Source organism: Idiotropiscis lumnitzeri, chromosome 1 (genome assembly GCF_059441095.1).
Source record: "Idiotropiscis lumnitzeri isolate Australia: NSW breed Sydney's pygmy pipehorse chromosome 1, RoL_Ilum_1.0, whole genome shotgun sequence".
In the NCBI taxonomy this organism is placed as follows: domain Eukaryota; kingdom Metazoa; phylum Chordata; class Actinopteri; order Syngnathiformes; family Syngnathidae; genus Idiotropiscis; species Idiotropiscis lumnitzeri.
The window spans coordinates 17,606,545-17,621,718 of record NC_142391.1 but is presented as its reverse complement, the minus strand read 5'-3'; the positions used below and the strand labels follow the sequence as shown (position 1 = coordinate 17,621,718).

Here is a 15,174-nt window from a genome sequence, read left to right as displayed (position 1 = left end):
AAGATCAGTTTATATATTCTTTGATCAGCAAACTGAAATTAGTTATCATTTTTTTTTTTTATCTATTCATTTTGGAGAAATTAGGAAATAATTGACAACTTCAAAAAAGCCTACTTTTAACAAACAATATAGCCACGCCCCCCTCCGCTCTTCCCATGGCATTACACTGAAGGGAACGATTACAAATTCTCCGTTGCAAATCATTGTAATTTAATTGCTCAGAATGTCCACAAACGGTGATCAATTGGCACAAAGATTCATGTGAACATGCAGATTTATGACCACTTCAATTGATTACCATTTTAGTACTGATGTAATTTTTAAATGCAAACCCATTATATAAGTGTCAATATTAACGTCAATGAGGCGTCCCTTTAAGTTCGGTGTTCTTAGAGAATAGTGTTCACCACATAGTCACCAATTTACAGATTTTATTCTGAACCTATTCTCCATTTGTTGAAAATGTAACGTTTTAGTGCTTACTCAAAAGCCCTGTTTAATCTGAAAGTATTGTAAGTATTGTAAAAGACGTCTTTCTGCCAATTTCTCTTCAAAATTGAAAGAAAAAGTGAATCAACGCACAGAATGCAGTGACTTCAGATCACCTTTCAGAGGATAGAGGTAGGGCTCTCCAGCTGGACCGAAGAGGGACGTGCCATCATCACCGTCGTGTTTAGGATTGTCATTTAATGAGGTGTTACCTCCTGAAAGAAAATTATCAAGTGATTAACTTGATATTTTAATGAAGATCCATCCATCCATTCTCTATCTGCAATGGTAAAATAACGTCACCTGACATTTGGCAAGAGAATATGTACCCCTGGAACGTTTACCAGTCAATTACAGGGCAAATATAGGCAATCGATATTCAATTAACTTAAGAAACCTGTTTTTTTTTATATATATATATGGAAGGACTGAGCACACAGAACATTTTTTTAGCACGGGGATCTTCAAATCCAGATCCACTTGAATTTGAGGCAAACAGATATCAGTCAGTACATGACTACTACAATGTTACATAAGAGGTGGGTTCGATGCATATTATGTGGAGGATACACTTTGTGAGGAAGGAACACAGCCAGTAGAAAATAGGACAGGGCAAGGATAGTTAGCCAGGCAGCTTTACACGTGACTATCCAGTGCCTAAATACCCCTCGGGACTTTACAGTGCACAGGAGGGGACTGTCCAGGGAGTTAAAAATAAGGGATGTTTTGTGAGAGTGGCCCCACGGAGTGGCCCCATGGAGATGCACTAGTGAAACAACTACATCACACACACGTTAGACATATGGTGTTTGGAGTTCACGACAAGTGGAATCAGTCTCATCCATCAGAGAGGGAAGTGCAGGCTACGGTCCGTGGGAAAACATTCAAGAGGACACCATGCACGCCAAGGGAAACAACCCCACTGAGGTAACCTGAACAACAGGATGGCCGAGTGGTCTAAGGCGCCGCGTTCAGGACCCAGTCTCCCCAGGAGGCCTGGGTTCGAATCTCGAATTTCCCCATTGTGGGACGAATAAAGGGCAAATTATTATTATTATTAATATTAACACCCCAAAAGGGGACACTGGGACCGAGCCAATGCCCAGTGCACCCTGTCATACATTCTGAGTGTGTGACATAAGAGGCTGCTCTCCTGGAAGCCAGTTCCATCAAGCCGGATAATCATGGCCCACACCTATGAAAGCCCACAGCACTCCAAAACGTAAGGTGCCGACTCTCACAACAAGCCCCGAGGCTATCAGAGGACCCATGGCACACTGGAGAGTCCCCGGGGACTTCTGGTGAGAGGTGTACAACGTTGAGGATAATTATAGGGCCACTGTGAAGAGGCAATTTGAAATGATCCAATGCTAGCTGCAGAAACATCAGCCATGTGAACCACAACAATAGAACAGAATTAAAAAAACAAACAAAAAAATGTATATATATATATATATATATATATATATATATACATATATATATATATATATATTTTTTTTTAGAAAATATTTTTAAAAAAGTATGGCGTTGGATGCCTGTGGGTGTTTGTGGACAACAAACGCCCTTTATTGTGCTTTTATGCTCGGCGGATGTAACCTTACACTCTGGAGGAAGATATTCACGTGTTAGCATTCATTTAACTTTTTCCCAAAATGTTTTGTTCCAACTCTAAATTGAAGCTGTCACAGTGAATCTTCCATAAGGCATTTGGACATTTTCACACTTCAAATCAAGTGATATAGACATCACCTAAAAGTCTCTTTTACTGACCTCTGTAGCCTCCACCACCACCTCCAGCCATACAGCCGCCTCCACCACCCCCAAAGCCACCTTGTGTCTGCCAGAACTTTTGACAGGCCTGTCCTCCCTGTCCACCCAGCAGCAGAGGTCTGCCACCCTGACTGACAGGAGCACTGGCATTCCATCCTCCGCCCCCACCTGTCACCAGATACAACAAATATTAATGTCTCATGATAAAGCTATCAAAATCATACTTGGTTTGTTCGTGAAGGAAATTAACTGAGAGAATTATATGGGAGGAAATGCATCATAAGGGACTAAAGCTGGCCTAAATTTAATTGACGAGCAATATTAGTTAGATTTTTTTTTAAAATATTTGAATGAATGCAGTTCAGTTGTCATTTTTTTTTTGTTTCAGGCCTCTCGTCTCAATAATTGACACTTTAGTGCTGGGTGAGACGTGACATTAGTTTAGCCTTTCCATTTTGAACTGCAGCCGGACGGTCCCAAGGATGATAACTGGAAAGATTTTCACGTCAAAATGATGATCATAGATGTGATGACGTGACAGCGGCGCTAAATGGCAATTGCTACGCTACGCCAACTGAGAGGGAGAGCATTTAGCCCCATTTCCACAACAACCTAGCTACTAGTGCCATCCTGACTTGACTCGTTTGAAAATAGTTATGTATTAAAATGTAGAGAAAAGGTCAACACACCCCTTTTCAAATGACTGCTTTGAAAAAATGAGATTTTGCTTCCGCTGGAATTGGGCCGTTCGGTGGCGAAAATTATGCATCGATGAAAATAGGAGTCACTGTTAGCATAAAAACTTCAGGCTTCTTCTAGAACATGAAAAATGCCAGGAAAAGCCTACTGGAACAGCTGACCCTTGTTTGGTGTCAGAGGCACTTCAAATAGTGGCAGCCGTGAGCTGACTCCAATTCACCATGACTTTGAATGTGAAGTATTAAGATTCTCAGCCACCCCCCCAGCTAAAACAGAATGTGCGCACTTGTGCAACCACATTATCGGTTTAGTTTTACTCCATCTATCAAAAACATAAAAAAAAAAAAAAAAAAAAAAAAGAATCAATTAAGATGTGCAGGCCACCTTAAATTTGGAAAAAATATCTTCTGTTTTTTATATGACAAAACCTAGCATTTGAATATTTTTTTTTTTTTTGCTCCAACACTTAAATGTTATAAATTGCATAACATACATGACGGGGACCCTCCAATTGTCATCTCTTAGACCCACCAGCAGCAGTTTTTTTTATTGGTGCCATCCGTCTTGTCTCACATGCAATGTTTTGCTTACAGTGGACAATAGATTTATGCCACAAAGTAAATAAAAGCGTGCAAGGCTGTATAACCAGGGAGAGAGTTGAACGTCTGTACCGAGTCATTACAGTACTAGAGCAGGGAGGTACATAACCTCGCGTAGTGTAATGTTTTTTTTTTTATTATTATTTTATTTTTATTTCAAGTCTGCACGTACAAAATAATGTTCTGTGCAGTGTTGCTTTGATTTGCTTTCACTGGCGTGAGTGACCAAGTCAGGCAATGGTGCATTTCATTTAGCGTCACTGCGGCTTTGTCGTGTCTCTGATCTTTGGTGTTCTGTATATCTGTACTACAAACACGACGACAATATTTGGATAATCGGTAAGCAAAATAATACATAGAACCCAAATTGCTTGAATTACACCGGACGCATATTTAACCATTTGCACGATGTGATCACACAAGAGTCAATGCAGATGGCGCGCTGTGGTGCAAAATGGTAGGACAGTTTTTTGGGTTTTTTTTCTCTTTGCTTTTACACTTCTTAAATTGGATTTGTCACTGCTGCCTCCATCACTTAATACCGCAACTCTACAGCTGAAAATTGGGTTCAGCAATTTTTTTGTGTATCTTGTGCAACAACAATCGTAGGGATGGTTGGCCTATACAGTCGTACGAAACAAAATAAAGGTCGGCGTAACATACCGGCAGCATTTGACTTTCCATTGCGACCCGGTTGGCTGAGGTCATAGTCCATCTGTTCTAACTGGCTCTCCGATTGGCTGCTGTAGCCTCGGCCTCCTCCCCCACCAGCAATGATGAGAGGAATGTGGAACCCATTGCGCACCTGGGGTAATTACAAGGTAATATTTTGTGATTGGCGGCATCGCATTGCTGATGCCTTGTCAATATCCTGCCGAAGAGAGTGCCATTGAATGGAGAAAAAAATATTACAACAACTGGTTCATGATGCAAATTTGAAGCTTCATTTACCCATCATGACAGAGGCCATCACTCCTAAGTTATCTTCTCACCTTGAACACATACGTAGCCCCACCACCTCCTCCACCTCCACCCTTCACTTGAGTCTTATTCAGCATCGGGCCGGTCTGGTCCAAGCAGATCTTATTCAGCATGGCGTTGGACTGTGGGCACAGAGACAATGACAGTGATCATAAAGGATTGCTTCCCCATACATTTCAAGTTTTACATACAATCTGTCGTATTAACAGAGGCTAGGTGTGTTTCTGTCAGCCTTGACTGAAATGGGTGTCCTGTGGCGTAATCCATGTTTTGAACCACTAGAGGGCAGACTATGCCTGTGAGTACAAAGTTACTGCCGGAAACGCGCATGAAAAAAAAAACAACAAAAAAAACACAAGACGTCCGGTTAGGAACAATTACAAACCCACTTCCTTTCTTGCTTAGTCTGACCTTTTTTTTCCTTCTTTTTTTTGCCTTGTTCTGCCACATGCTACTGACTGAAAATGATATTACAGTCCCTAAGGGCTCATGTCACGACCACCACGGATCCCCTGTTTTCTGAGTTTGGCAATGTGACGTTCGCAAGCTGAATGTTTGACTTCCCCTTTCTTTATTTATTAAGAGTAACACACTAAATGTAGGGTCCTGTATTCTTAATAATCTCATCAGAGACTGACTTCAGATCCTTGATTTGACCCCGATTCAGTGCAATACATTGACATGTGCAGTTTTTAATCTAGACCAGTCTACACCCTTATTTGTACTTTTTTTTTTTAAAATCAGATTTTTTTTTTTAGGCTCTGCCTCTTGTCTGGTCTGACAGTAGCTCCAGGAGCGCCAGAGAAATCCTGAACAATTTCTTGATGTTCTTGAGGGAACATACAATATGACATGACTTACTGCTCTTTGAAATGTAAATGAAATATCCCTTAATATTAGAGAACAGGGCGGAGGGATGTGCAAACTGGAGCCTATGCCAGCTGCTATTGGGCGAGAGGCAAGTTATACACTAGACAAGCCTTCAGCCAATCCCTGGGCAATGAATGGCAATATTAATTAAATATTGTGAGTGCCTTTTATAGTTATTGTAGGTCAGCGGCAGAAAATGGTTAATGCTTGGGGGTTTGTTGCGAATGTTTTATAAACAATGTTACTGCACAGATTGATTTCCTTAATTCTTGGGGGATTGTGATCGTCCGACTCCTTAAAATAAAATCAATCTTGCCCACTGAACTCATTTTCCTCCACAGGGTCTAAAAAAGTCAGCCGCTTTCCTCCTCTGCTGTGAGATGACTAAACGTATTTTACTTTTGATTTTGAGAACTTCATGTTCAGTTAAAACAACCCATTTGTATTGTTTCACAGGTATTTTTCAATGCTTTACAACCAAACAAGATTGGAACATTCAAAGTGTATGTCGTTGGTTGTGAAAAACAAAGCACCAGGTCTGTTTTTTTTAGTTAGGTTTTTTTTTTTTTTTTTATGTGGTAGGTAACATTGAGCACTGACTGTGTGTACAATTAGGCACACACAATGTCTGCAAGCACAGACACCAAAAGAATGCATTTCATTGATTCTGGGGACCCGCATTCTGGTTAACTAATTAACCTTGAATGCATTATCACGAGTTACACAATTTTAGCGCACAATCTGCATGCATCAATAAAAACAATGACAGTTTCGCCGGAAAGTAGTGTATTGTGAGTGGAGGAGGATGATCTCTGCAGGCCCCCTTGTGTAAAAATATTTATTCAATACTTTATCTCAAGCTAATATCAGGCATCAAACAGCATACAATCAGCATATAATTGAGAAAAGAAATCCATGTTAATGCAACCTCTCTCTGCAGCACAGCAGGAAATAATCATCGAGAGGGACGGCCCTGAGATTGAAATGATTATTATGGGATATACAAGAAAATATCAAAATGGTTCTATTTGTGTAGTGCCTGTGAAGACATTTAAAACCACTTTTAGAAGATGATCTTCCATCCTAATATTTGTAGAGGATGAGGATGTTATCTCTCTCAGAACCAGTCACAGCACATTCATTTGAAACAAACACGTTAAAAGAGCGCGAGGATCACTCACTCTTGATTGGAAATATTCAGATAAAACTTCACGTATAGGATAATGCAAGGTGATTACTAATCAGACTGACATTGTTTCAAAGCTGGCAGTAATCGCAACTATATACTCGTACATGCCGAGATTTTGATTGTTAATCACAAAGCGCATCAGTATAAAAGAGAGCAAGACGGAGTTACGAGCCAACATTATAGCCGTGTTCTGGCAAGAGCGACTGCATTGCAAGGTTAGTGACTGTGGGCCAATTATTTAATGTAACTGTCTTTTTATTTCGACAAACACTTAACAGCCTTATGTCAAATATGACTTTCTAGCTAACTACAGAGCTATAAAATAAGCTATAAAGCCACTTTTCCTGCCACCATCTGTCTGTGGGTCTGTTCGTGAGTTCACAAAATATATCATTTGTGCCGAGTCAATAGCAAGGACTTTATCTGACACGAGTTACATCAAATACAGTGGTATGGACTTGTTCATTCACAAGAGGAATAATGTCCCACAAACCATCTTGCTTGGCTAATATGAAAAAAAAAATAGAGTTTGGCCTACATTTCTGAACGCTTATATTAGAAATGATGGATGGTTTAATTGGTGACTAGAGGGATTGGGAGGTTTTTAATCTGATCGTTGTGTACGCATACAGCAAGTCTGCCAGCAAAGAGCTCCAGAGCGTAACGGATGACAGCCACCTCTGACAAAACAACAAAAGTAAGTCGAAGAGAGACAGCAGGGGGATCATTGTGAGCTTGGTTGCTTGCTGCTTTAAATAGCCGTTTAGTGGCCATAAAATGAGTTTTCTCTTTTCACCAACACAATGTAGACTGTGATCCAGATGGTTTTACACTTATGTATGTATCACACTCCATGTATTGAGGGAAAATAATGCACAATGTTTTTTTATTCCCGATTTCTGTATAGGGAGGGAAAAAAGAGAGACACAGAAAAATAAAAGCAGGATTTTGCTGTAATATGTTGTCTTTTGGGAGTCTCACTGTCCCTCAATTTGAACATCCCTGGTCCAAATAAAACAGTAAGCTGTGTTCTGAAAATTGAAATCTTAGTTTTGGACAAAGGAGTATCAAGTGTCTCCCCAGGTTCCTCAAAACATCCTTAACACGCTAATGTATTTTGTTTTACACGTATGAAATGTCTTTATCAAACAAATACATCTTGCTTTAGAAACAAATACAGAATATTTTATACTTATGAAGAAACATTTCTGCAATTACAAAACATATCCTTCAAGTGCAAAAATCTAAACTCATTCAAGTACAATAAGAACAACCCTCAAGAACAAAAGAAATCTCTTAAGTACAAAAAAACCCATATTCATGTACAAAAAAAAGTACAACATTTTTTGGTTGCTCATTGTGAGAAACGTAATCAGTTTCCGTGCGCTTGGGTAACGTAAGTGCTCCCATTGGCGGAAAAACATAATTGTAGCGGTGGCCTTAAACTGATTCAACAGCGCCACCTGCTGTTATGGAGTGCAAGTTTACTGGCGTTTGTGTGTGCTTCTGTATGGTAGAAAATAAGCGCCAAGTGAGTCTTCCGTAGTCGTGGAATTGCTTTTTTTTTTTTGTAGGTGAAGGTTTTTTTTTTTTGGTTTTTTTTGGGCCTGAGGGTTGTTATCTTTTTTTACTTGAAGGATAAAGAATATTTTTTTTTGTACTTGAAAGATTTTCGTTTGTACTTGAAGGCTATTTTTTTGTAATTGAATAAGTGTTCAGCGATCGGCTGGCAACCGCCTCCTGCCCGAAGACAACTTGGATAAGCTCCAGCAACATCCTCGAGCCCCCTCAACCCCTCGTGAGGAAAAGTGGAACAGCTGGATGTATTTTCTTGAAGGTAGATATTTTGTGAAGCACAATGAGTTGAATTTGACTTACATTGGGACATGCATCCTCTCCTTTTTGACCAACCAGGATGTAAAGCAGCTCTCCTTTCCTCAGCAGAAAGTCACCAGCGATGCAGATGCCATGTGATCTACTCATGGCCATAACGCTTCGGCCGCCTGCTGCACCATAGGCGGTGATCCTAACAACCCACCCCCAACACAAGGACAACCAAAAATAATTAGAATTCATTCATATAATTAATTTATGGATAAATTGCAGACACGAAATAAATCAGAGCACCACAAATATTTCCCTGCAAACAGCAATGAAAAACTCAAAAAAGCGAAATGAAATTGGCAAACACTTTCTGTAGTTCTTTAATAATAATAATTGAGCTTCAAGGCACGTACGCACACGTTTGCAAGCATACATTCGATATAATGCAGACACATAAAAGCAAATACATAGACTTTCATAGCACAGGACGTCCATTTTAACTGCCCCGGTTTTACCAGCCTGAAAAAAAAATTGATTGGTTTTGGGGAGTGCTTCAATATTGCTCTTCCCTGGTGGTCATGCTCGGTGGAGAGCGAACGCTGCCTGGTGTGTGGTAGCTACCTCAGCTGTTTGCCTAATGACTTTTGGGAGATGCAGAGCGCACATTCATCTCTGTGGCCGTCTGTCAGCTTCATTTACTGACTCTGCCAGACAACCAGGCTGCATTAAGGCCACGATTTTGAAGTTGGGAGGCAGAAGGTGTTTTTCTCCAAACTCTGGGTTATGTGTCATGACCGTTGTAAGGTATTTAAAGACTCAAGATTCAGCAGGGCTGAGTGGGAGGTGAGAGGAGAACTCTTTCCAAGTCGGATTCAAGATAAATGCCTCATGTTTTTACCAAATGCCCACGGGATAAATATTGATGTCTGCCCACTGTGATTGATACCACATATTGAATTCTAGTGTAAATCGCAGTTTGTGTTCAGGCTGATTGTTGATGTATTTTTGAAGCGTTTTGGAAGATTTTCTTTTCATCTCCTCTGTTCTCTTGAGCAACCTTGATGCACACAGTAGAAGTGGGCGGGAGGAGGAGTGTGGATTGGTATGAAAAGCATGAGACTGGCTGTGCTCACGATAGATGGTTTTAGTGTGAGCTGTACAAGTATACGTGTATTGCATAACGGCTGCATTTGACAGTTTCTCGGTGGCTTTGGTACATTTCGCGAAACATACTCAAAAATCGCTAAATAGTCAGTATATTTCTTAAAAGAATTCATACAAAGAGCGAAACACAATAGATCCAGTGCACAATCCAGTCACAGTCCCCAAACCTTTTGTACATATTTCAAGAGTCAATATATGCATTATAGAGCATATCAATGCCAGCAGACTTAGTCATGTAGTCCTTACAACAGTGTACTCTTATGTAAACGGATCATTATTCTTGTTAGTTCTACCTTTGTGCAATGATTCTCAATCAGTGTGCCGTGGCAAAAAGCGTTTTTGATCATTAACTATCCTAATAGCGCATCTTAACAAGCAAAACAATCAAACGCTCTTCCACTAGATGACAGAAACCGGAAATCCATTTTTTGTGCATTGTTTTGCCAAATGGTGTGCCGTGACTGCAGAGCCCAGACAAGAATTACATTTACGCTTTGATTGTTTGTCCTGCAATTAGTTGAGAGACCATCTCATTGCAATTCAGAAAGGAAAAAAGGCACCTCATACCACAAAGAAAAAAAATAAAATGAAATGTGTCACTTTCCTTGGGGAAACTGCTACTTATAGTTTTTATATTAATTACAGTCACTGTTCTCTCACATTTTTCATGCATCTGAGCATTCATATAAACTTCCTGAGCATCCTTGGAGAAACATCAGACATGCACACACCGGCCAGATCAGTATCACACCAGTCAAAAACCTGAGATCATAACAAGTTAAATGACGTAGATGTTATAGAAAAACAAAACAGCCTAAGTATCAAAATAGAAGCACATCATTCAATAGAGATTTGTGACTCAAATAAAATCTGTCCTAGTTTGTTATATTTATATCAGCACACAGGTCATTTTAAGCATAATTACGTCTCAAAACAATCCCCCATTGTCATAAATAATAGAAAACATGTGATTTAATAAAGCTCAAAAATTTCTAGTCACCTGACAAAAGCACATCATTTTAGGGGCTCGTAAACCACGCCCGGGTTTAGACTTCCCAGATGGAACAGACGACCTGTCATCTACGCCTACAACATCTTATTAGTGGTGAGTGTGAGTGTAGGTGTGTCAATGTCTGCTTCAAACTATAATAGAACACCTAGGTGTGCACCGTCGGTCAAGCTACTGAAATTATAAGGTAAGTGGGAATGGTGTGGTGTCCTGTTTATATATGAAGGTGCTGTGGAAATGACGTTCGTGGCTTTGGTGCCACAAATTCTCATCTACATAACAACGAATAACTTGTCTTGTGGTTATCTTTTTCAGGAAACTCGTTCATCATTGGTTGAGCTCGTGGTTCACACACATTTCCCTTTGGTAGAGAAAGACAACATCCACCTTGGTAAGAGTCCAATGAAAATTTATAGAAAAAAAAATTGAATTGTTGAATTTGAATGAACTTGATTTATATTTAATTTAATTAACGTGTTCAAACGTTGCATGTAAAGACATATGAGTCATTCCATGTCATTTCACAAAAATCCCCCAAACCTCCCATGTGACAGATCTTCAATTTCCCCAATTATGACAAATGAAAGAATTCAAAGTTTGGGCGCCCTACCCACTTGAGTGCCATGCCAGTTTGAGGATCCAGGAATTGCACACTAAATTTTGGACCATATTTGGAGGCCCTCATCTTTTGTGTTTTAGGTAGGTAAAGACCTATAAATGTGTAAGTGGAAGTATTTGGACCCTGTCCATCAAAGTCTATTATAAAATCATAATAATAAAATACTAATATGCATCGATATAAAAAAATGAACAAATTGATTAGCGGCGCCATGTTAAACAGGGATGGTCGCTCATGTCTCTGCTGTAAAAAAAACTGCATACGCACAATTACTTAATACGATGTAAAGCTCCCGGTCATTGCAGCACAGGGGTGATAAACGAGCACTCGAACAAGGAAGCACCTTAATTTCGGACATAACGACAGTCGTGTCTGGAGGCTCACTGTAGTTAGCACACACATGTAACCGTGCACGTCTGATGGAACGCTACCTCCATGACCTGTTGTTTTACGCTAACATATTGTAGCATCTACCATGCTTTAGTCAGCACAATATTATTATTAAGACCAAAACACAATTTTTGCATACCAATAAATCGCGCTGATTGGGCGATGCAATTCATTTTATGGTTTGGCACAGATGGCATCATGGCGCTGAGTGATAGTTGTTGTGGATGAAGGGCGTTTTAAATAACACAACGTTGAAAACGTTCAAAACGGAATCACAGAGTTTTCTAAACTCACAAATGCTGCGAGAATTCAGCGTGCAGACAAGGTTAGCCGAGCGCCCCCGTCCCTGGTTCATAGTAAAGGATTTATAATAAAAGTTTTTATAGGCTCATAATGTTGATGAAAGGTGACTTTTGATGGGGCTCATTTCCATCATCATGTGTCTACATGGCTAACTCGTGGCTTTAAGTAGGTGCTCCGAAATGCTCATTTTGCCCTGTTGCCATATTTGGAGCCCCACCAAAGGCCTGAGTGCCCTGAAACTCCAAATAGTTTTCGGATACGACAATAAATCAGTTGGAACTCCACCAACACTAAACATTTTTAAGCTTTACCCAAAAAAGTAAAAAAAATAAAATAAAAAAAAGTATTGCCTCACTAATTCAAAGAATGTAAGTCATTTGTTGCACAGCCAAGCCACTGACTGCCAGCCATTTTCGATGATTTTGATTGCCCACAAAATATTGTGTCCGATGGCTATCATGACATTGAACCGACTAAAACAAACAATAGATATTCTTTCACCAGAAAAAAAAGTTTATTTCTACCATTCATCATTCTTCCGTAATCTGCAGTAGAACATAAGCAAGTTTAACTAATATCGTGTTACTGGAAAAAAATCAAACAACAACAGAGAAATAAAGGGTATTTCAAGTAACAATTTCCTTCAAAAAACAACAGATAAATATAAAAAACACTTGTATAAATAACATCTGCCAAAAATGTATTAACATTGTGATGCATACAGAGGCGCATTAATTTCTGTGTGCGTACATCTCTGCATTAAGTTCCTTCATTAGAAACATATTTTTTCGAGGCTATGTTCGGATGGAAGCCGACAAAAGTTTACACGACATATTGTTCACTACCCAAATGGTGACAGTTGTTTTTTTTTTTTTGCCCAAAGCCAGTGATAAAAATAACTTCCAAAAATGTTCGGCGCTCATTCACTGAGATTGGGGATCATCCCAGTCAACGTGACGTCAGCTAGAATCATCCGGATGTCTGCCCCCTGCATAACATGAACAATATAGAAATAAAAAATTACCATAAAATATATATGTTTGTCGTGATGGAAAGTAAAGAAAATTTTTTCACCTTTGCTTGACCTCCAAACAGAATCTGTGGATTTAGCTTGAGTGTGCACTACTATCTATAACTCCACATTTACAAAATTATGTAATGTTATAGGCAGTATATTTTATGCTTATGTAACTTTGTCTTGATGGGAGTGTGAAATGAGTTATCTTCAAGTGACTACAGTTAGCATGGCAGCAATAGCCCTCACCTCTTTGGCTTGGTTCAGTCGATCCATAAGGGAAAATGTTCCTCAAAGCATGGTGAAGCAGTCGGACACTTGCCACTTGGGTCCTTTCGATCAACGTGCCAAGAGAGACTCTGAAGAAAAACAGCACGCTTGCTCTCTGCGTCACCGTTATTTTGACCATCTGATGAGGACCTCTTTGTAGCCTTTAACTCTGAAGAGAGATTCTTCCCGTGTCAGATGCCTGCATAGACCCATTTTTCGATCCTGCAGTATTGCTTCTCTTTCCTTCCCTCTGGATAGGCACATTAGTTCTATTAGTTCTACCATGAGAACAGTTCTGGCGGCGATCTGAAGAACGACACTGTTGACGTCTGCTGGCGATTGCACGTCATTACGATCCTTTCCACAACGGACACTTTGTGATTAACTTCATCAGACCGTTGAGCGTCAAATGCACACAAAAAAAAATGATTTCTCGTATTAACCAGTGGATTATAAAAAAAAGTTTAACACGAGGTGGGCATCAAATGAGTTACAATTTTTTAAGCGCAGATTCTGAGAGACAGGATTGGAATTCTTAAATATAGCAATTTACAGGTGTGTGCCTATCCTATACCAAGTGGTGAGAGCCTCCAAATTTATTGTGCAATCCCTGGAACCCAAATTTGGGCATAACGCTCAAAACCTTTACAGGCCATAACCCGAAAACTTTGGATTCTTTCATTTGACATCATCAGGCACTAATAGAATAAACTCATGCAAATTGAAGTGGTGTCACTGGGGGTGGGTGTGACTTGACGTGGAATGATCCTTGCGTGACGAACTAATTCCAATATGTGTGGTGTGAGACAATTCAACAATATAATACATTTTGACCAACATCAACATGTGCATAATCATTGGCAAGGATGTGCCAAAACATTTTACCCTGACTAGAAGACAAAAAAAAAAAAAAAATATATATATATATATATATATATATATTCTTGCTACTCATACGAGTGAAATGTCAAAGCACATCTAATATACGTGCACATTTTACCCTTGATCACTCACATTTTAAACAAATAATGACTGGGTCCTACCTGTATGTGCCGGTTTCAGGGACCTGCCACATTTGAATGCCTTTGAATGGCCCCCGGGTGCCCACCGTCACATTGATTTTGCTGCTCCTATAGGAATTGAAGCACTGGGAGGGCGTTGGACCTTCTGGGCCACCAGCACCACAAGTGTTAAAAGTCCATTTTTTGGCTGAACACCAAGGAGAGAGCATAAAATCAAGACGAGACAGACATGCTGTATCTAAACAGAGAGCCCAAGAGATGGCAACATAGAAGTAAGCAGTGTCACACATGCATGGATATGAAACGAGTCGCTTCAAGGTGAGGCAGTGAATTGTGTTTTGTAATATACACGAGCGTCCACTTGCGGAAGATTATCAATGGAAGCAGGTGCCTCATGTGTCGCAACTAATTAGCACTCCCACTGAAATGAGCTGTCATGTAGACAACAGAAGACCTTGATGCTGCAGAGCCACAGCCCTATTTACGAGAGCAAACAAGCACCGGCTTCAAATCCGAGTCAATTGTGCACTTGCCCACAATAGCAGCTGTGCTGACGTCTGACATGTTGCCCAGCGTGACTGTCATACTGTTTGTGATTAAATACAATACCCCCACACATATTTTGTATTACTTCTGTACTGCACAATGAGGACGGTGACAGATTATATAATCTCATCAAGTAAAATAAACATTTTTTTAACCATGTTCTTGTGGGCAATATTGTGTCAGTTAAATACAAATGAATGAAAACGAATGAAATGAAATGCAGCTAGTCTTGCTGCTATTGTGGCGGATTGCAATCGCCAATCTCGTTGTACACTCTCGACTAGAATGACAATAAAGGGAATTCTAATTCTAATTCTACCCTGAATGGATTGCACGTGGAGCATCATGACTAATGCATGCTTGTAACCACAAAATAAACCAAAGTCCGTGTTTCAACTGCCCCACAAGCGCA

General features: G+C 39.9%; 1 protein-coding gene across 3 annotated transcripts in view; it reads right to left on the bottom strand.

Annotated features, from left to right (window-relative positions):
• The window catches only part of alk (ALK receptor tyrosine kinase), a 306,393-nt gene that overhangs the window by 27,503 nt on the left and 263,716 nt on the right, over positions 1–15,174 (bottom strand). For all 3 annotated transcript variants that reach the window (XM_088294165.1, XM_088294324.1, XM_088294243.1), the window contains 6 exons: positions 14,238–14,403; positions 8,479–8,626; positions 4,553–4,663; positions 4,224–4,365; positions 2,263–2,430; positions 606–704 (listed from right to left, as the gene is read on the bottom strand). In XM_088294165.1, the coding sequence (XP_088150291.1) occupies positions 606–704; positions 2,263–2,430; positions 4,224–4,365; positions 4,553–4,663; positions 8,479–8,626; positions 14,238–14,403 (834 nt within the window). The remainder of the gene's footprint in view (positions 1–605; positions 705–2,262; positions 2,431–4,223; positions 4,366–4,552; positions 4,664–8,478; positions 8,627–14,237; positions 14,404–15,174) is intronic.